The following is a 22,420-nucleotide window of genomic DNA, read 5'->3' as shown; positions in this document are numbered from 1 at the left end:
AGAGATTATAAGTGCCCCTCCCCAATTAAAACACAAAGAGTAAACGAAATTCTGAATCAACAAAGCAGTCAGGCCTGAGAAATTACCTGCGGGGACTCCGCAGGATTAAACCTGGCAAACACTTCAAGTGTGTTTGCTTAACCTCCAGTCCAGCATGAATTTAGGCTATGTGGCAGTGTTTAAGTCATTTCAAGCAATTTCTTGGATTTCTTTGCTTTTAAATAGCATTCAGAAAACTCTATTATTAATAAAGGATCTACAAAGGATCTATAAAACTCGGCATTAAAATAACAGCCATTTAACTTCATATGCATGTAACAAATGTAAGTCTTGTACCAGTAGAAAATGAATTATGGCTGCTCTGCCAATATGGTTGAAAAAACCCCCCCAACCAACCCTTAAAAATGGCTATAAAAATAACAGTGATAATTAATGTCTGCAGCGCTTAGTATTTAACAAAATTAAATTATCTTAAAACCTGACTTCAGTTCAAATATTTATGTTAAAATTCCTAGCAAGTAAGAACATGACCAGCCATTGTAAACTGCTATTCCAGCATTCCAACTGGATTTTACTGGGTTAAGAACTTATAATCTGATTACACTGCACCCAACTTTAAAGACTTTAAAAATCAGGCTGCTTAAAATACTGAAAAATTTTTTTCAGTTTTCTTTTTATGGTAGGTGTACAAAGAAGATATTTGCATTTTGAGCACTACAATACAGGCGGACTGGAAGAACTAAGGTTATAGCAATGAAGGTGAAGAACAGAAACAAGGAAGAATGGAAAACCAAGTAAATGAAAATAAATATTTCAGGCATGGTTTTACTAATAATACCTGGCATGGTCTTACAGAGGGTGTAACAGTGTGTTTCAGTATTAGGTTAGATATTGCTATCACATAGGGTACTGGGGAGATCTGTGAATCATTTAAATATCCATATATTTTGAAATAATTTCAATATATATATATTAAAAATGAATCCATCTCTATTAAAAGGAGCCGCAGCACCCTCAGCAGGGCCCCCTGCCGGGCACTGCCGGGGGCACTCAGAGCAGAGAAAAGGCCACCTGGCCCATCGGTCGGGAAAGGGGCCGGAAGTGCCTGTTACCTGCAGCTGCAGCGAGGATGGAATCTCATCCTCACCCTGAATTTTAGGGAATGTTAGTGGGCCAACAAGTTTTTGGTTTGCTGTTCTGCCCAGTGACCAACCAGCCCGCAGGGTGATGTTGTGTATCCTCCCCCAGAGAGGGAATAAATAACCTCTGCTTGCTCATCTTTGTTATTTTAAGGAAATATAAGACTGATTTAATGGCAAAGATCACTGGTGAACAGAACTAGCAAGTGGATACAACTGGGACACACCAGCTGCCTTGTTGTGATTTTGGGGGAGTGTAAGGAGCTGTGTTGCAATCAGATGAAAAATTCACAACCTAGAGAAGAGCATTCAAGGCAAACTCGTGTTAACCTCAGTCTTCCTGAGACCCTTAATGTGTCTGGGGCCATTTGAATGGTTGTTTAAAAGCAGTAAGCTGCACATTTGGCTCTGGCTTAAGGTGTATAAACTGCTTAGTGACCATGGTTAGTTTGGAATCCTTTCCACCAGCAGCCTCGGAGGAAAGCAGCACTCAAATCCTGCAAGATGCATTTATGGGACTGCAGTGCTTTGCTGTTCGGCTGAAGCCTGCTGCTTGCCACAGGAGGCTGACCATGCTCAGCCCATCAGTAGCCTAATCTCTGCCAAGGTACCCAACAGCTTCAAACCACAAAAACATGGTGGTTTAAAATTCCTACTTTTCTAAAAGGCATCTTCTATTTGTAAAACGAGCGATAATTTGTCAGTTGCTTTTCTTCTGCAGAAGCAGGTTAACCAAGAGAAACTTCATCAAGCCTCTGTCTTGGTAACACGGTGGTCACAAAATAATCTGCTGCTTCAACAGCATTCAGAGGACTGTAATTGTAGGAAGGGCACATTTGTACTGTAAAGAAAGACCTCACTGCAAAAGATATGATGTGGGGATATTCTCAGTATAGCACTTGGAGTCAAATACAAATGTTCTCTTAACCAAAACCAGCACTGGAAAGTCTGATCCCGTTCTCTGGCTTACAAGCATCGTGCTCTCCTGAGTATGTATGTGGGCATTCATTGGGTGTGACAGGTTAATTTACAAATCTGTGTGCCCAAAATTGCAGGGCCTAATTGAGCACCTGGAAGGAGACACCTTGTCCCCGTCAGCCAGTGCTGGTCCCCACCTGCTGGAGACTAAATATTTGGATGATGTGTGCAGAGGACAGATCTGCACTAAGGCAGATAAATGGCCAGGAGGTGCCAGAACCAGGCCTCTCAGGAGTGTGAGAAATAATAAAGACGACAGATGCCTGCTAGTGCGCGGTTTTATTCAGTTTTATTTGAGTAACGCTGTTACAATGTGTTTATATCAAAGGAGAAGTTAAAGCCTGTATGATAGGATTTTTGTTGTTGTTCTAAATTGAGAACTCCCTTTTATTCTGCTAATCCTTTCACAGGCTGCAGGCTCTGTCTGCTCTTTTCAGGCACACAGTCCACTGCTTTATTTCCTGCTCCTCTGTTCTGACTCTTGTACTCGGTCTGATTTCTCTACTTCCTTAACTTCTGACTTGTTCTCCTCTTCTCTTGCCAGTGTTGGGATATGTGGGCTGCATTTCATTACCACGGAGAGCAAACCTCAGCCTGCTGTGCCTTGCCTCTGTGTGCTGCAACGATAAGGCAGAAATGTCGGGCAAAGCCTCTCCTGGGGACAGAGTGACATTTTCCTTGGGATGTGCTCAAAGTGAGCTCCCACACTGCTGCACTGAAAGCAGCCTGGGCAGCTGTAGGGCTGTGTCCAGGAGGGGGTTACAACCAGCTACTTTTACTGAGCTTCAATTGCACCTTCCTCTCCTGCCTTATTCCCCAACATCAGGGACCTGGAGCGGGGTTTATGGCAGGGCAGTGCTGCCAGCTGAAGAGGAGGGAGTGCCACAGAGAGGTGCAGAGATCTCCCTCTTGGTGGTTCCCACTGCATCCCTGTCTGTGGGGAACAGGGGCTCAAATTACCCCCCTGACTGTGGGACTTCAGCACATAAAGGAGCTAAAGTGACCCTCGAAGCAAAGTACTCTTGTGGGGTTAGAGATGCTTCAATGCTACCACTCATTTCCAAAGAGAAAATGAGTGCCAAACCTACCTTGGTGCTGTGAGAGGGATGTGGAGGGTTTCCCCTGTAATGTTCCTAAAATGCCTGGATTGCCCTGGTAAGAAAGTGCAGCACTGCACACTGATTGTTCCCTATAAACAGTGCAGCTTTTTATGCTGTATTGGCCCTTGCTACCTGTCCAACATCTGGTTTCTGTGCTCTCCAGATCTCAAAATCCTGACTTGGAAATTTACCTGCAAATGGCAGAAATGTGTCCTTAAATCCCCTGATGTAGAAATGGGTAGTTTGTAAAGCTCTGCCCTGCATCCAGGGTGGGGGATGGGGGGATCTTCTCTAGGACACCATGGGGGTGATTACTACCAGATAAATCCTAATTTTAAGGAAAGCCACTGATAGTGGAGATAGTGGAGATAGGTCCCTCTGTAGTGGCTTAAGGGGCAGATGCCATCCCAACCAGCTGATTTAATGCTTGTCCCTTGGCTGAGAAATCCCACAAGTGACAGCTGCATCTCTGGGAGGGCTCTCACGGTGCCCTCTACACCTGCAATGATTTTCAGTATCTACCAAGAAGAAAAGCAGTTACAAAATGCTGCTGTAAAGCTCACCAACCCAGCTTTAAAAACAGCCAAGGAGTTCAGCTGTGCTGGGCAGGCTGTGGGTCAGACAAGGACAGTATGACAGATACAGCTATTTGGCAGCCCAGGCTCTTCAGCCCTACTCATGCCAATGGCAGAGACCCTGGCACCACCTTTGAACATAATTTGTTTCATGGAAAATACTGTGGGGATTTTCCCTTTTTTCCTCCCCGTAACTCTATTCTTCTTGCTCATTGTGACTGTGAACAGATTACTCAGTCTGGAAAATTTATCAGCCGCCGCTGCCCAGTGGGAAAACCACTTCCTGTCCATTCCTGAAAGCCATCAGTCCTCATGGAAGTATCATTTGCCTAATTAGAAAGGTTAAACAAAATGGTGGTATGCAGTGGCAAGAGTTACACAGCACAAGAACACAAGCACACAGAAGGACTTTTTTTGGTTAGACAACTCTAGGCTCTAGCAGAAGAAACCAGCCTGGAACCCTCTCTCCGACCCCCACACTGCTCCACAGCCACTGTGACACCTCCCTGCTCACCCCACACAGCATCCCTGCAGCTTTTTGCTGTGAACAATGTTCCTCCTTGTGAATGAAAAACTTTGTTTGCATGTATTGATGCCCTTGCAACCCTCAGTTCTGGCTACCAGGAACCCACACGTGCTCAGCCAAGGGATGGGGGGGGGACTCCTGGGGCAGCATCACAGGAAAGAGCAGGTCTGGAGAAAAGACACAGTCTGAACTTATTTGTTCAAGTGCAAACAAGGCAAAACTTAATTCCCACTCTTGCCTCTGATTTTCTGTCAAATTAGTGGGTTTTATGCTTTCTGCTCTGACCCAGCAAAGATGAGCCCTGCAAAAGTGTGCTCAGACTCAGGCCAGTTGGTGGATTTTGGACTGTGCTTATGTAGCTTCTGCAACCTTGGGATCCATCAGGAAGAGCATGTCTAAACTAGGCATTGCTTGATCCTTAACTTCTGAAGGGGTTTAATGGGAACTTAAGTATATTAAACTCTCAAGGTACAGCTTATTCTTCAATATTATCCTGCACAGCAAAGTGTTCTCCTGAATTGAAATTCCTGGCAATACGTATTTTAAACAAAGCAATATGAAATGGCAGTAACAAGTCATCCATAAACACCAACTGTTGTGTTTTAGCTCAGGTTACCTTATTGAGAAGAAAGATTGATTCAGAATCCCCTATAAGCTCTAATGCCATTGCCTGGGATCTCACTCAGCCTTGTTTTGGATGCAGATGTAAACAAGACATGAGCTCCTTAGCACTAAGTTTGCTGTTCCTGTAGGTTTTCCTTGATCAGAAATAACTCAAACTCTCAAATTTACGTTCTTCTGGTTGTAAATCTGTGTTAGCAAACCCTGTGTAGTTAGTTTTACCTCTGTCAGCACAGTCTCGTTACATCTCAATTTTATCTCAATTTTAGCAAAGAATATAAAAATAGGCTTATGTTTCTCTATGCTCAATGAACAGAGGTGGAATTTAAAAGCAAAAAAAATGGTATTTATGCTTCCTGGGGTGTGTACAACTATTGCACAATGATCTCTGATTTAAAGCTTGCACTACATTTCAGGTGCACTTCGGTAACTAGCTCAGCCTGAGCTGAAATGAGATTTACAAATACCTATCAGCTCAGTCCACACTTTGACAGTCAGTACTTACAATGTTGTGCTGCTGTCCTCACGTATTCAGAAACCGGCACTGACTTCTATATTGACTTTATTTCTAAATATTTAATTTATTTTTAAAGAATTTTACTGATGAGAACTAGAATCTTCTGGATTTCCAAAAGAAATAGCAGCTTTTCTTGAAGCTCTTAAATATCTATGATCTGGGAATTTGGGGGCTTGTTGTAATATGATATCAAGAGGTAGCAATATTACTATATTCCTTTGTGTGTATGAATCCTGTGTTTGCAAATATCACAACTATCTTTTGAAAATAAGTATCTTCAGAATTAGCAGGTTTCATGTTGCCCACTGATGTCTTTATATATTGGGTTTATCTCAGCAGTTGACCAGTTGTATAAATAATTTGTCAAAAGAGTGTCACTCCTTCCCCATGGATGGAAAAACTTGTTTACAGGATGGTTTGAGTACACAGAAACATGGAATTAAATTAGCTAATCCTACAAAATACATGTTAACACAGACCTGAACACCCCTGGACCCTGGTTATAATACACTTCCTGTTCTAGTTTTGCAACAGATTGGAGATGTTTGATTTGTCTTGTTTTTATTCTTTCCCAGTCTCCTAAAGCAACAGACCTCTGTTTGAAGCAGGTTTTTATAAATTTTCAGAAGTTTTGTCATTGGTTTGGGTTTTTTTCAGTTCTGTGCAGCTAAATCTCAGCCAAGGGGTCCTCAGAGTGTCTCAGAATCACAGAACCAACCAGGCTGGAAAAGACCTCTGAGATCATCCAGTCCAACCTGTGACCCAACCCCACCTGTCACCCAGCCCATGGCACTGATGCCACATCCAGTCTGTCCTTAAACACCTCCAGGGACGGGGACTCCCCCCCCTCCCTGGGCAGCCCCTTCCAGTGCCATATCAATGTTTGAAGGCCTCAAAGAAGAACACAGGGATTTCAGGAGATGGTGCATTTCCACAGATGGTGTGTTCACAGACCTGTCTTCAGGGAGGTCCTGCCAGTTGATGGCTGGAAGTGAATTTGCTCCTTTTGCCATTGGTGCCATTTTCCCTGTCTGAAATACAGAAGGATGATCCCTTCCTGCTGCAGAGGGAGACCAGGATGCTGCTCCTGTCTCCTGACTGCGTTTGGTTGATGACAAGTGTGTTGATTTTAGACTTGTGGTAAAATAAGTGTACAGGACTGGCCCCCTGTAACTTTAATTAATGAGAACAGATTACACTTGTTGCCATTGCTCACCACTGTGCAACCTGAACACAGTAAGGCTCATTCACACCCAGCTTCACTGCAGTGTGACTGCCAGCCTTGCTCAGGTATGTGGGCAACAAACAATTAATGTGCTTTGTACCTCCCTCACTGCTTTATTTAAGGCCTGATCCTATGAGGCACTGAAGTCCTCTGGTCTCGTTGCCTTCAGTAGGATTTGAGGGACTTGGGACCTGTTAAGAAGAGGGTCTGTAATTTTTCACACTAAGGGGAGCTATTCCTTCTGCACACAATCATAGTATGTACAGCATTTGGGTACCTTTTGTAATAGTCTGCTTAAATCTTAATGAGTTGCTAGGGAACTGGCTGTGCCCACAACCAAAAAAACATGTAGACATTGTGTCCTACTGGTTTCTGGCAGAGTTTACCATAAGAAATGGCTTTATTGCAATGAGATCTACTAGCAGGAGTACAAAAAAAATAGTTTGTCAGCTTTTTTTTTTTAATTACAAATTTTTTAATTCTATCACACAAATGGAAATCCCTTCCAAGCTGAAGGCTACACATGTGAGGACACCACCAGAATCAAATACTTCTTTTCCTTATTTTTTGAAATATTGATTCAGCTATTTTTTAATTAACTTCAGACAAAGTGCAGTGTTTGGAAGCTTAACAAGCTTGGATAATCTCTGCTCTTTTGTACTAACTAATGCTATTACTATTTTCAAGACACTTGTAAAAAGAGTTGATTATGTGTATTTCCAAAATGTATGGCTTTTCAAGTTTTCAGACTGCATTTAAGAGTGTCAGAATAGATGAAACTTTTGTGTTCATGGAGTCCTGGAATGACATTTCTGATATGGCTTCATATACCTTTCATGGACATCAAAACTGTCTGCATTGGTTTAAATTAGTGACAAAACAAGGCTTGAGACCCCAGCTAACAAAGAATAAGTCTGCTATCAAAACAGGACAAAATCTGGGTAGACAAAAAAAAAAGTCATGGGGAAATGGAAATGAAATATAGTCTGAGGTGACCTCCCCTACAACAAACAAGCAAATCCTGTTCTATTAAGTTCTCAGGAGAGCTGCTAAAGAATTTTGAAGTAATCCAGAGAAGGAACTCAACCCCTCATTTTTATTCTTTTTGTCCATTCCTTGCAACTCCCTAAGAAAAAACGATCCCTTGGGCGTTTTGTGCAACAGAATGAATTTTTATGATATAAAAGCACGCAGGTTAAAGCTGTAAGTCCTCATTCCTTGGCAGTCATTATCTTCACGTCTAAGGAGAAGCACCTATTGATCCTTTCCAAGGCATGGGTGGGCAGGGAGGCAAGGAACACTCTTCTAGATTCATCAGCCTGCCTTGTGGGGCCTGAGCAGGAGTGAGCTCATGGCACAACACTATTAAAAACCCATCACATATGATGTGTTAATAGTTTTTTCTCCTTCTCTCAGGGTGGTTGCAAACAGATGGAAGACACTTAGCTTAGGAATTACAGGAGACCAGCCAGCTAAGGATGCTTTATCTTGTCAGACCTGTAGCTTACAGCATCATGCACATGCATACAAGTGCAATGGCCTTTTCACAGAACTGCTTGTGCTCCAGAGAAGGCTTTTCAGTATTCAGACCTCAACTTCTGTGCTCCACTGTCTGGACACATCTCTGTAATTAGAGAGCAACTTTTTCTAGCCTGGCTGCTCATCCCTGTGTGATTATCTAAGCCAGAGCTAATGTGGCATCATTAACAAGCCCACGAGTTGAGCAGTGTTACAGGTGAACCAGAGGGTTTGTGATGGGCAGCCTTGGGACATTCCCTGTCACAGATCACAACAGATTGTGGATTTTAGCTCTCTGACCCAGCGTATTGGAGAGAATGAGACTCTTCCCTGACTTGATTTCTCCTGGCTTTCGTGATTGCAGACAAGGTCCTTACATTGTTCCCACATAATTCCTTGTGCTATACTATATTAAGATGCTTGGCCTGATCTAGATTAAGCGGCTTCATGTAACTGATGAAAGAGCTATTGTTTCTCACAGCAGAAAAACTGCCACTCATCCAGATCACTGACCTATTTCTTGGAGTTAGAAGTAACTGAAGTTTCCTGATTCCTGGAGTTTTACTGATTTTTAATGCTATGTTCTACAGTATTGATCTTCTAGCCCCATATTTCAAGTGTGATTACACCAGTATTTCAGGATCAGATAAGAAATTTCAACCTAACTTTCAGATGCAGAAAGATTTTAGTTTTCTGTAAGTTTTGGTACTGTTCTAAAGGAAGTGTTAAATGAATCAAAGAAATTGAGCTGTGGGGGTTATTCCATTACTCAATGATATAGAAATTCCTCAGGCTTAAACATCATCAGCATATTCCTCTCCACCTTTCTGGCTCTGAGATCCAGTGGAATTTGTCTCTATTGCCTGAAATGGATGATGAACCATGTCCAGAAACAAGAATTTAAACAGCTCAGCCTAACACCAGATTGGTTCTTTCATTACCTTGCAATCAGAAAAACAGAATCTACAAGTTCCTGAAGAACCTACAAGTTCCTGAAGATGGGAACAATTTGTAGACAACCACTCTTCAAATTTTGCTTTTCAGCCCTGAATTGCAGAGGCCAGTGCCAGAAGAACACATCAGGAGAATAAACTAATACTGCAGAAAGAGATTTTGTGGAGGCTGGCATGTGAATACATGTATTTACCACTATATATGGCTTTCCTCAGCAGGAGAACGGGGCTTGGATATTCTCTATGCTCTCTCATTATACAGAGAGGGACAGGAGCATTGAAAAAGGAATTAGGATGCTGAGATGCTCAGTCCATGCTGGATTGCTGGCTCCCTGCTCTTCGCCATGGAGCATCTGCTAAAGAACTCCTTGGGAGACTTCTGGGTTTTTCAGGACCAGCAGAAAAAAAACAAACACTGTTAGGATGTTTTATATTTGGGGCACTTCAGCAGTGACAAATGCCTTCTCATTTTATCATGCTGCAATCAAGATGACAAAAAAGGGTGGCAGCGAGTAGAAACTCCCCCCGCAGCCCAACAAAAAAACGGGGGCTCAAAAGGAAAAGTTTGGCACACGAAAAGCTCCAAACACAAAAAAGTTAAACCTCCAGCAAACCATTTCTGCCTGTTGTGAGCCTGCCAAAGCAGGACAGACTTTCTCAACAGAAAAGGCTACATTATGCTAGAAGGAAATGAGCTGCAGGGCACAGGAAAAGGGAACACGAGTGGAGATTTATGGCACTGCTGAAAGCAGGCACTGTACTGCCAGATCAGGAGTAAGACACTTACCAAAGGATGCTACCTTCGTTTTTATATCTATCAAGGAAGAAGGAGTTTCTGTTGTAGGGTATCTAAACTACCAATATCCATTGCAGAAAGCTCATTGCTTCAGCCTTGTGATCAGAGTCACTGTGTCCCAACCAGAATTTTCTACTTTTTTGAAAGTTAAGAAGGAGAAAAAAAACCCAACCAAAACTAGCAAAAGTCACCCAAACTGAACCCACCCAAACCAAAACCATCAGTCAATGAATACCCGATAGTTAATGACCTGGAAACAGAATTGATACAATAAAGTACATTTTTTTTTTCCAAAATATTTTTCATCAGGCCCAACTGCTGTTCCTGAAGATGATACGAGAAGGATTCATTCATGTTGACACTTTTTACTTTGTCTTTTTGCTGCTGTTTGGCTCTTGTTCTTTGTATTGTACATGTGGGACTTCACACGCTGAATTCTCCTGGACACAGACTGCAGCAGAGAGGCACATGGACAAACAAAACCCTTCACTTTGTCCAGAAATACTCAGTAAAAACACAAAAAAAACCCTTAAGGCTTTTTTCTTTTTCTTTCTTTCTTTGTTTTTTTTGTTGTTGTTTGTTTGGTTTGGTTTTTGTTTTGTTTTGGGTTTTGTTTTGTGTTTTTGTTGGGGGGTGGCGGTGTTTGTTTTGTTCTGTTTCGGCCAGGAATTTCTAATTACAGCTGCTTTTTGCCTTCCTCTGTAAGTTTAGTCTCAGAGGTAAACTGCTAGCCCACAGAGGCTGCAGAATCTCCTTGGATTTTTAACAGTTTAATTTGAGCTTTGCCATGGTTTTTACTCTCAAATAAAACTGTAGCTTGTTTTCAGCTCCCTGAGCTCAGGTGAAAGGCTACCCCAAACAATTCTGATGGAGAACTGTGTGTTGGAACAGTCTCGAAGAACGTGAGAACATGGCATCGGCCCCAAAATATCACGCCATAAATGTAACCTGCATTTTGGATGGGCATCTCTAGGTTTCTCTCTTTCAAAATGCAGGGTCTGACCTTTCTCAGCATCACCAGCCTCCTTTTCATACTGGTCATCACACCAAATTACAGACACCTCTCAGCTTTCATGTACACACGGAGCCTGGACATGTAATTTTCAGTAGTATCAAAAAAAAAATTCACAAGTGCCTCAAAAGTGTCTCTGTGGTTTCTCACTAGTAAGGAAGATGTGCCATTGATCTCAAACAAAAATCGACTGCTGACCTTACCAAACCATAATTTGCATTTATAAGAGGACAAGATATTGAATTGCATTTCTCTACAGTCCACGGATAGATCCTGAACTATCACCCTGAAAAAAAAATCAGTTGTGCATTTATAAATATGTTGTGTGTTATGTCAGCAGGTGCCATGTGGAACTGGATGCTCAAAAAGATTAGTTAGCAAGGTGTGTAACAGAGATAAGGAAGGCTTGCTCTTTCTAGAAACACTTTCTTTTGAGAGAGAAATATTGAAGTGTAATCTGTATTACTCTCACAAGTCAGTGAACAAAAGTGTGTCCTGAAACTTCAGCTAGCTATAAAAGTGAAATGCTCTCACATGGATTCAGAGAGGGAGAAAATTCTTGCTGCAACACCACTGTTTTCTATGATCCCAGGCAGGATCACAGAAAGCAGAAGAAACCACCCAGAGCTGTGGGTGAGTTTTTTGTTGTCTTTTTCCTACATCTTTCTTTCTGCTGCAGCCCTTTAACTCAGGTACTACTCCAGTGAAGTCCACTGTGTCTGACTAGGAATGATCTCCTAATGATTTGATAAACAGATGGATCTGATGGATGCCTGTTGATTCAATGACCAAACCCCAGTCTAAAGCACTGGTGGCACATGGAACATGATCAGAGAGGATTCCCCAAGCAGCAGGAGTTAATACCTACCCATTTCCACTTCAGTTCTTGTATGTTATGAAAAAGGATTACAAAGGCTATTCCCACTTCCATGTGTTCTCCTTCCCCAAAGTTTAGCTAGCAAGACAGGTGGAGAGGAATATGCTGGTGATGTTTAAGCCTGAGGAATTTCTGCATCATTGAGTAATGGAATAACCCCCACAGCTGAATTGCTCTGATTCATTTAACACTTTCTTTAGAATAGTACCAAAACTTACAGAAAACGAAACCTGTACTGGGTTTCTGCCTATACAGACTGTGGGATTTAGGGCATGTTAGAATGGGAGGGCACATAGTGGTAATGAGAGAGCAAACTGACACACAAGAAGGCTGGTAAATAGTTTTCTGCTAATGACAAGGAGGAAAAATCACATTGAAGTGCTGTCCTTAGAAGTGATATTTCTGCAAATGCTAATTCCCCTGTACATGCAGAAGCAGGTGTTCTATGTAAGCATGTCTGATGTAAGGAGGTTTTCAGCTTGTGTGCACTCTGCTGAGAGCATCCATAGGGTGGCTGATTGAAGGGGATTCACAGCCACCTGCTGATGCTTCCCCAGACACGCTGCTGGGATGTTCCCTATCCTCAGGAGGGGTCAAAGTTCTGATTCTCTTGGAACAGAGCCAACAGGGGGAATGATTCCTCCTTTTCTCCCCTGTGGAGGAGCATCACACCTGAACAAGCACAAGGACAACTGACAATTGCAAGTCTGTAGTAATAAACTTACTCATCTGATTTCTCACTGATCTGTCTTGGATCACGTATTTTCAAGTGTCTAAACCCTGAATTAACAGGCAAAAGATAAAACCAGTCAGCTATGGAAGAAAGTAAGTGTGTGCTGTTTTCTGGGTGATATGGATAGATAATTCCAGAAAGTTACTTTCGGGACTAGCAGTAACCCCACATATTGCTCACTGGTCAGCTGAACAGTTTTGATGCTGTCATTGGACTTGAATCAGGAACCACTTTATGAGGGATCTTACACCAAACTCCTGTGTGAGTAGAATGAGCACTGCAAGCATTTTTTAAGCAATGCCAAGTCAGCCGATGCAGAGAACTTGACTGCCTGTGCTCAGCAAAATAAGGAGATGTATTTAGTTTTAGCTGACAGATTTTACTGTGGCTCAATCTGTAGGTCTTCTAATAGGCCTTATATAGCCTGACACCAAATAATTCATGAGGATTCAACAGATTTCATCATAATGCAAGTATGACCCTCTGGCTACATTCATACAGTTTTACAAGCCACATAAACAAAAGTTTTAAGAGATGCTGAACTGTTTTATATAAAGTTACTTGGTGTGCATTGAACAGTCAAACATCTCTTGTTACATGTGTTATATGTACAATTTGTGTATACAATTAAATGTACATTTCTAATGTAAGAATGCTGAATTTCGTTATTCTGACCAAAAGAACCAGGCTGGTATCAGATATTAATCAGGCTGCTGTTTATAATTCTTGTTGTTTTCTAAAGAACTATGGAATGCAATAGAAACTACACGTAGACAAGTCATGGAGCTTCTTACTTAGCTTTCCATCTACAGAGGCAAATCTATCAGGAAGGCACTGGATGAGAGGTTCTCGCTGTAGCTCATATGCCTGTGCTCATAGAAAAGACACATGCAATAATCTTAATTACATATATAGCTCTACCAATGATAGGGAAAGCCAGCTATGTGTATGTACATAAAATAACTGTTGAATTAAATACAGCATTGATTTCTGTGTCTGCTAAATAAAATCTAGTTTGGGTTTCAAACAATTATCTAGTTATTATCTAGTGGATAATAAAACACGTACGTCACTGCTTTTTAAGCTGTATCACTTCATCTGGGTATTGGCAAGCTTGATTTGTGGTGTAATTGAGTACTTTAGAAGATTATTAATGTCTGGAGCCCCATGAGAGATTTGCTTTCACTGTACATAACCATGTTTGAGACAGAGCAGTTTGGGTGCTTCTACAGCAAGTCTCAGGCACTTCCCAAAATTCTGTGGCAGAGATGTGGCCAGAAAGGTTTGTTACTTCTACTAAACACTGTTCAGTTCTGCAGTCATTATCAGTCTCTTTTTAGCGTTAAAACAAGCAGGTTTTGTATTTGGTACCTGCATTTACATAAGAATACTCCAAAGATGTGTCTTCTGCCTCAGTGTGAAACAAAGTCTGGAAACAGCTTTCTTCTCTAATCAGGCTTGTTTGTATGCAAGTTAAAAACATAAATAATGAAGTAATGAAGGACAGACAGGCTGTGAGAAGGCTGGGCTGCTGGAAGAACTCAGGAGACTGTTCCGTGGGGTGGATATAGGACAGGCATATTATATCCCTAATTTGATGTACTTTGTTATGCTAATTTTTCTGAATATCTTCTGTTAGATGAACTGGTATATCTAATGTCAAAGCCTTTCAAACCTCTATAAAGAGAGGATAAAAATTTGAAAGGATGAGTTTTGTCAGTATATTCAGACAGCATAGTAAGAAAATTGTCCTAAAATTCAAAACATGGCAAGAAGATTGGAAAGGAACACCTGTTTTGCAGGGAATTAGCACCGGGTATGGGAGCTGCAGGGCAGCTGGCAGGATGAGGGCTGCATCTGCCCTCCCTGTTTCCTGAACCAGTACATGCCTCATGTTCCCAGGGCAGGCTGAGCACCTCCTTAGCCTGTCATGTTCAACCTGGATGAAGTGATGTACCTGCATCTAAAGGTTGGTTTTATTTCCTTGGTTGCAACTGTGATGGGGTACTAATGGACTACGAAATATCCAGAGATCCTGACATTATTGGAATACTCTCAAATATGCCAGTTTATCGTGGTGTGACCTCCAATCCTTCTCTTTCATTTAATTTCATTGTTTTCTGAGTGCTCCCCAGCACTCCTTGCCTCCAACTGCAAATCATACAATGCTTTCTTTTAAACAAGCAGAATTAGTGTATAGAAGGCAACCAGCAGCTTATTAATAACACAACATAAATAACAAAATAACTTAAGCTCATATTTAGAGTATTTTCCAAATACTCCCTAGTGTTTCCTCTTATTTCCTAATTACTAGAAGATTATAATTCTCTCCATCCATCCTCCAGCTGATTAGAATTGTAGAACAGTCTGCTAAACCTCAACATTTGGTGTAATGCTGGCAGATCACAGCATCAAACTTCTGTTTGAAAATGCACAATACGCTCTTACATTTTCTATATCTGCAGCACTTTCATACACTGTTTGAATAAAGGTAACCTGCAAGAACATTTAAAGAAAAATAAGAAAGCACAATTGTCTTTTAGCTCCATGCAGAGCAAGAAGAGGTTTTTTTTAAAGGCAATTTCTGTTTTTCTTGAGGTTCTCAAGCAACATGACTTTGCTGGGGGACGTGTCAGAATTTGATGTCTAAACCCTTGTTTCCCTCCCCCACTCATAACAGGAAATTCAATATGTTGGCTGACATAAAAGTCCTGGTCTGTCATCAGTTCCAAAGGCTATGACACACCAACTGCACCCATTTCCCACTCCATATTCAATCATTTGGAAATAAGTCTTACCCCAATGTTGAATTTTATCATACAGAAAATTTGTGAGTTGACTGGTTGCCTAATACCAGTTTGGATCAATTAGTTTATATTTTTGCTGAAGGAGTTTTAAATAAGATGTCACTTTTTAAACACCACTAATGGCTTGCAGTGTCCTCTGACTCGAGGCTGTCATGTTTTATGTAGTGACACCTACAAACCTATACTATACTCTAACTGTGTATCATTTTGTTACTGAAGACTTTGTGATACCTGATGTAATTTCACACATCTGCACACGGACAAATCAAACTCAAAAATAGGATTCTAGGGTTGTGTTTCAAATGTCTTTTATAAAAATATGGGGGAACTTGCAGAAGAATTTTTAGGCTTCATGTGGCAGAGCAGGTAACCTTCTCTAATACCTAAGCCACTTGAGAGTACTAGACTTTATCATAAACGTCAATACTTTTTCCTGCTCAAATGTCCTTGATTAAATGAGGGGCTGTTTCACAAGATTTAATTTGGACAAGTGTTACATAGATGTATTCTGCTTGCAAGATGTTGCAAATAAGTCAGGTTGACGAAAGGCTGACGGCAAAGGGATCTGGGAGAGCAGGGTAGCAGTCTTGAGATACCATTATCTAATACCTAATAAATGACATAGCTGCCATAAATTTTCCCTACAGCCAGCAGCAATTCAGGCAATGCCTAACCCTGGAAGTGCCTTACTTGCAGCACTGGGCTGCACTGAATACCCACTAGTGCCCCACTCTTACACAAGGTCATCTGTGCTCCACTGAGATCCAGAAACCAGATTTTCCCCCTTAAATGTGCTGCAGGATTCAAAGTAAAGGTATGTCTGTATACTTAGAACACACCTTCCCACAAACTGCAGGTACAGATTTTAGTATTTCACTACGGGAACCACATGAAATATTTTCCTTTCATATAACAGCCTTGCCCACAATGCAAGAGATCCTGTTCAATGGAATTGAAATTTCTCTTTTTCTTTTTTTTTTTTCTTTTGCAAGACCCCATCCACCTAAGTTGGACATAAAAGGGACACAAGACTAGTAGCAAAAAATTGCAGTAGGACAGTGTGGTCATCTACAGGAAGCCCGCAGTAAAGTCCTCTTCCTCAGGCTTGGTGACATCAATCACAGAGACACAAAGGGGTGGCCCAGCCAACTCTGCCACTGAACAGTGCATTCCCACAGATGCAGCAGCTCCTGTTGTGCCCACTGCTGCCACGGGCCTTGACCCAGCTGTCACTGCGAGTCTTTCCAACAGCTCTCGGTGAAGGTGAACGCTGGGTCTTCCCACGGCGTTTCGAGCTCCCTGGGTGCTGGTACTCACCTGGGAAACCGCTTCTTCCCCAGGTTTGCCCCGCTCCTCCAGCCCACCCAGGGATGGAGCGGGGCGAGGTCCGAGCACAGCCCGCCCCGGTGGCCCGGTGCTGGTCAGGGACGGGAGCGGCGGCTCCGCACCGCAACCCGGGCATGCGGGAGAAGGCACCGAGCGGGGCGGCCCCGCCAGCGATGGCACCGCTGCCAACCCGCGCCACACACCCCGCGGGTCCCGGGACACCCTGCGAGCGCCTCCCGAGAGCCCCCGCTGCCACTGCGAGAAACACATCCCCGACCGCAGGGACACCGATCCACCTGTCCCAGCCCTAGAAGCGAGCGCCGCAGGAGCCTCGACAGCTCGCGTGCCATCAGCAAAAGCCCCCAGAACAACCTCACGACTTCGCGTTCTGGGGCGGAGGGGGCCGTCGCTCCTGCTCTGCCGGGCACCTCCAGCCGGACCGTGTGTGACAGCGAGACCCGCTGTCCCGCAGCCCCGCTCGCCGCTGCCCGGCAGCGCCCTGTCACCTGCCCGGCACCGCACCGCACCGCACCGCGCCACTGCACACCGGCGCCGCTGCCCCCCGCGCCGGCCGAGCGGAGCGGGCCCTTACCGATGATGATGGCACAGGCGCTCACCAGCCCGATCTCCTTCTTGAGCGCCACCCGCCCCGCGCCGGGCGCGCCGCGCTGCTCCCCGCCGGCCATCGCTGCCCGCGCTGCTCTGCCCCGCCGCCGCGCATGCGCCGCCCCGCGGGCCGGGCGGGGGGTCCCTGAGGGCACACGGGGGTCCCTGAGGGGACGCGGGGCTCCGCAGTGCCCGGGGCTCACGGGGCCGTGTGTTCTTCCGAGGGGCACCGCGGAGCCGGGCCGGGCGCTTGGTGTGCCGGACACTCTGTGTGCCAGGCGCTCTGTGTGCCGGACGCTCTGTGTGCCAGGCGTTCGGTGTGCCGGGCGCTCCGTGTGCCGGGCACCGCCGCCACCAGCCCGCCCGGCGCCGCGCCGGGCTCCCCCTCACAGCGCCGGCTCCGCGCCGGCCGCCTCCTGGGGCGCTTTTATTCGTCGGGGCGGTGCGATAATAAAGTGAAGAACAAACGTTTTGCTGCTTGTCATCAGTACAAACAAGCGCGGTCCCAGCCAAGTGCCCGAGCTTGGTCGGTTTCTGTGTGTTTCACGTTTAATTTCTCCGCTCCTCCTTCCCGCCCCTGAAGCGGGTCCAGCCCCAGCCCGTGCCCGCACCGGCTCCTTCGCACCTGAGGGAGTCCCACGGCTCCGGGGTTGGTTATCTGCTGGGGAGCTCAAGGATATAATAAGTGTTTCCTCTCCTCACAGAGGGGATGGAGCACAGACGGGTCTGTGATCTGTGTCTGTTCGCAAATCCTTTGCTCTGTGAACAAACTGCCTTCACAGGAATGTCGGTGAATGAGGTCTCATTCATCTGCTCTCAGATGAAATCAGAAAGGTGGTTTGGGAACCTGGGCTCTTCCCCCAGGCTGTAACAGCCAAGGGCTTATTGATGGGAATCCCTGGTTTGTTATTTGTTTATGAGAAGCACACTTTCCTGAGAGCGGTTCTGTGCTCAGACAGGAGCCCCATGTGGGTGGCCCATTCTGAAAACGCATAGGATAGAGAATTTTCATAAGAAGATTAAGTGGTAACTGGCAGAGTGTGGGGCAAACAACGAGGCAATGGAAATGGGTTTGTGGTGGGGTGGTGTCAATGGGAGAACGAACATCTCAGGGAAGGAAGGTGGGAAGTTTCTGGGGTGACATCGGTCTGATTATCTCTGACTTTAGAATGAGAAGTATTACCTGAAAATGGGGGAGTCATTTGAGAAAATCCATGGACTATTCTTAGAAAGCTGATAATTTTATGAGATTTTACCTTATAAAGCTGCTTTACACTGCTGCTGTTATAGAAAGGCTGATTGATTTTCAGAGGTTGAGCCTTGTTTCCTAAATTGTTCTATCGCTCTTTTTCTAAACAAACTGTCTCGCTAACCCCTTTTAAAATGTCCTTTTATTGAGTTACTCTGTATTTTTTATATATTTTACAAGAAGAGTTACTTTCTGAACTATGTAAACAGTAGTAACTGCTCTCCTTTCAAAGACAGGGAAACAAATGCAAAGACATTGGAAACAAGTTTCAGGTGTTCAAAAGTAACCTGACGGATTATTTACATGGTTTAATTGATTGCTTCTATGTGGTTTAATTGATTGCTTCAGAGCTATGTTTTGTACTGGTAGCAAGTAAAGTAAGTTCTGGTACCTCTGCAAGTCTCTATATGTTAGCCTTATATGTACTTCATAATTTATTTTGTGAAAGTTGTCTAAAAAAATTAGATTGAACTTCATTTAAAAAGTACACAAGTCAAGAAATATATGAATGAATGGTGTTGCTAACTGTGTTTCTAGCTGTATTACTGAGTTCCAAGAGCCTAACGAAATTTAGGATCAATTAACCTTTACAGAACCACCAATGATCTGTTAAATGAATGACCACTTAGAAGGATAAGACTGGACTTGGTTTCTTGGGCTGTGATAGAAATATTGGTTTGCTCTGAAATATGTGTATAATCTTTGTGGTATTGTGAGGAAGATAAAAATCCCGGTCCAGCCCTCTTCTGCTGATTAGTGAGCAACAGAGCACACTGGCTATGGGATGATGAATACCAGAATTCAATTAACTCTGATAATCTTCTTTAAATCAACTGATCAGTAGCTGCAGGATTTTTTTTTCTTTTAAACATTCTGGACAGTTTAGAGAGCTTTGCCAGGGAAAATGCTAGGAATTCATAGAGTGTGCACTCTGTCTGCTGATATAAATATTTTGTTCTGTGTTTGTTCCTCCTTACTGAAAGCCACAAAGAGTGACTCTACTGATACGTTTTCTTGTATTTTACTCGTAATAAGAAAGGAAGAACCTAACAGAAAAGCATCAGAAACCTATCCTTAGGAGTGGTAGTCAACAAACCATGAAAGCTGTGAGAAGCAGAGGGACTTTAAGAGCGTTCTGTCTTCCTATCCAGTTTCACATCAGGTACATTTTGGACAAGGCTAAAAGAGCTGGCACCAGAGAACCACTGGGTGAAATCTCAGCTTCATCCCAATGAAATCTTTTGCAGCAGAACCATTAATGAACTGTCACCTGTCACTGGGGCTTAGCAAGGCCACAATATTGTGTATCGCACCTCACAGCTTCAGCACCAGACCCTGACTGTGACTTTCATCCTGGAGGGCAGCATCCATGCCCTTACCTTTGTGTGGGGCTATTCCCAGAAGGAATAGCAGCCTTTGTGGTTGGGCAGGGTGTGCTTCCATGGGACACAACAGAACCCTGTGACAGGCCAGACCCAAACACTCAACTGCCCACCCAAGCAGGGATCTTACAAATGTCCTTTTGAAGGGACCTGTACTCTTGCCCTGGGAGTAGAAAATAAAAATATATATTTACCTTTTTCTCAAGATGCTCAGTGTTATTTTGGTGGGTGCTTCTTTGTGGTATCTCTACCAGAATGTATTTCCTACTGCAGGCCATGAGCTTTTGAGCATTGTAGCCTGGTTGCCTGGTGGGCAAAGGGTGTCTTGGTGGTGGAAGAGGATGGTGGTTCTGCAGCAGCAGCAACAGCACAGCCCCTTCCTGCCACACAAAACTGAGCTCATGTTGTATGGATTAAAGTTTATGGGCAAGGGGGTGCAGCCAAGAAATCTGTGCTATAACTTAATTTAGGATGGTAATCCTGGACCCCCCTGGAACACTTAATTTTTCTCATTTAACCTTGGAAAGAGGATACATTCTTTACCTAAATCCATATAAAGACCACTGATTTACTCATTCTTTTCCCAGTGTGTGCATAATAAATTATTGTCCTTTTCAAAGTTTTAAGTGCTTTACTATTGCTGAACGATTAAGCAGGTGGCTGTTTACAACACAGGCTTTCAATATGCCCACAAATATCCATAACAGAACACAGGAGTGTAAAACAGCAGTGGGCCAGAAACCTGTTGGAAAAGACAGCAGTGACAAAAGTTGCCCACATTAACTGCCAAAAAATGCTCTTTCTTTTTTTCTTTTTCAGGCTGAGTGCCTGCCTGCTTCGCTGTGTTTTTTGCATGAGAGTGAAGAGAGGGCTTTTCTCCATTTGTGGCAGCATTGGCTGCTTATTTAGGTTGTGTATTCTGCCCCACTGTGAATATAGTTTCAAAATGAGCAAGTCAGAGGGCATGTACATTCTAATTAGTAGTTATCTGAGACAGCTCTCGGAGCAAAGAATTCATTTAAATCGTTTTGGATCTGAACATACTGTATCTACTTGAATGACGAAATGTTAGTAAGCAAAAAAGCCAAAGTTCTTTTTAGGAAGGCAATTGCTGCATAGCAACTGCACAGAGAGGATGCAATGAAGCTTGCATGTGTTCTCTTTTGTTGCCATTTTTGTCCTCATTTTCTTCATGTTCTGAAATGTACAGAAACTACTGAAGCTGTTGGAAAGAGTTATTTCATTCATTGCTACTTATGCTCTTAAAAAAGAGAAGCAAACAATGCAGTTTGAGGTTTGTATTTTGGGAAGACATAACGAAGGACATTTAATACGCCATTTTTAAAGGGGTGATGTAACTGAATGGTCTTTGCTTAATGGGAAGGGGGTAAGGTTAAAGAAACACGAAGATTCTCCATGATAGCAGACGCTCTTTCCAGTCTCACTCTGGTTTTGTATCCATCTAAAGAAATTTCTATTGTCTTAAAATATATCCTACATAACTGAAACTTACAATAGTTATTAAAACATAATTCAACTTTGAGTTTAATGGGGTCACCATAAACAGCAGATGGGAAATAGTTACTTGGAAGGGTAACATCTTGTGGTGAATCTTTAAACAGAGCAGTGGGCTGACTGGTTTAGCAAAAGGAAATTTGGGCAGTAATGGGATTGTAAAGTGTTTATGAATTGCTAATAGACTTGAGAATAAGGTTTTTATGTTGGATAGTGTCTGTGGGAAGCCTGTTATGCCAGTACCAAATACAAGTTACTTGTTGAAAGCATCCCATTCTCCATCACCTTGCTCTGTTGTGTTCAGTCTCTAAGATAAAGGTGGGAAATGGTGTTCTTTGTATTTCTAATACAATTTTCCATTGTACCTCTGTGTTTTCAGAAAGCCACAGTAGAGGAAGGTGCATTAGGATGTGACTCTTCTGTGACTCCCCAGTATGTACACAAGAAAATGGGGGATGTACATTTGAAAAGGAAAGGCAGAATCTTTTCCCCTAGTTCAGTAAAGAAGGAAAATGTTCAGAGTGGCTTTTTTTTTCTGGGCATCTACCCTACTCTGCAATAATGGCGACAGGAAAATGGTTCCCCCAAGTGTGGAACTGTTCTGAAATATGATAAAGAGGCTAATTCATAGAATCACAGAATATCTTGAGTTGGAAGGGACTCACAAAGATCAAGTCCAACTTCTGGCTCTGCACAGGACAGCTCCAAGAATCACACCATGTGCCTGAGAGCATTGTCCAAATGCTTCTTGAACTCTGACAGTCAGTGAATTATATCTCCTGAATTCTGTAATTTATTGCATTTGAGGGGCATTGGAAAGAGCCATAGCTAAGGTTGACTGTTTGGGCTGACTGATGCCATTCTTTCATCGTCCTCTGCAGGATCTGGGAACTTTAACCCCTTAATTTAGGAAGCTCAGGAGATTCTTCAGTCAGTGTCACTGTGTTTCACAGAATCACAGAACA

At 43.2% G+C, this 22,420-nt stretch overlaps 1 protein-coding gene across 2 annotated transcripts in view; it reads right to left on the bottom strand.

Moving 5' to 3' along the window:
• Positions 1–17,503, bottom strand: part of SLC7A10 (solute carrier family 7 member 10) — a 41,293-nt gene extending 23,790 nt beyond the window's left edge. For both annotated transcript variants that reach the window (XM_027701550.1, XM_027701551.1), the window contains exon 1: positions 17,296–17,503. In XM_027701550.1, coding sequence (XP_027557351.1) covers positions 17,296–17,389 — 94 coding nt within the window. In that variant the 5' untranslated portion in view covers positions 17,390–17,503. The remainder of the gene's footprint in view (positions 1–17,295) is intronic.
• Positions 17,504–22,420: the final 4,917 nt, after the last annotated feature.

Source organism: Neopelma chrysocephalum, unplaced genomic scaffold (assembly GCF_003984885.1).
Source record: "Neopelma chrysocephalum unplaced genomic scaffold, ASM398488v2 Primary Assembly neopelma1_159, whole genome shotgun sequence".
Taxonomy (NCBI): Eukaryota; Metazoa; Chordata; class Aves; order Passeriformes; family Pipridae; genus Neopelma; species Neopelma chrysocephalum.
The sequence above is the reverse complement of the archived record's forward strand: the minus strand, read 5'-3'. Positions and strand labels throughout refer to the sequence as shown.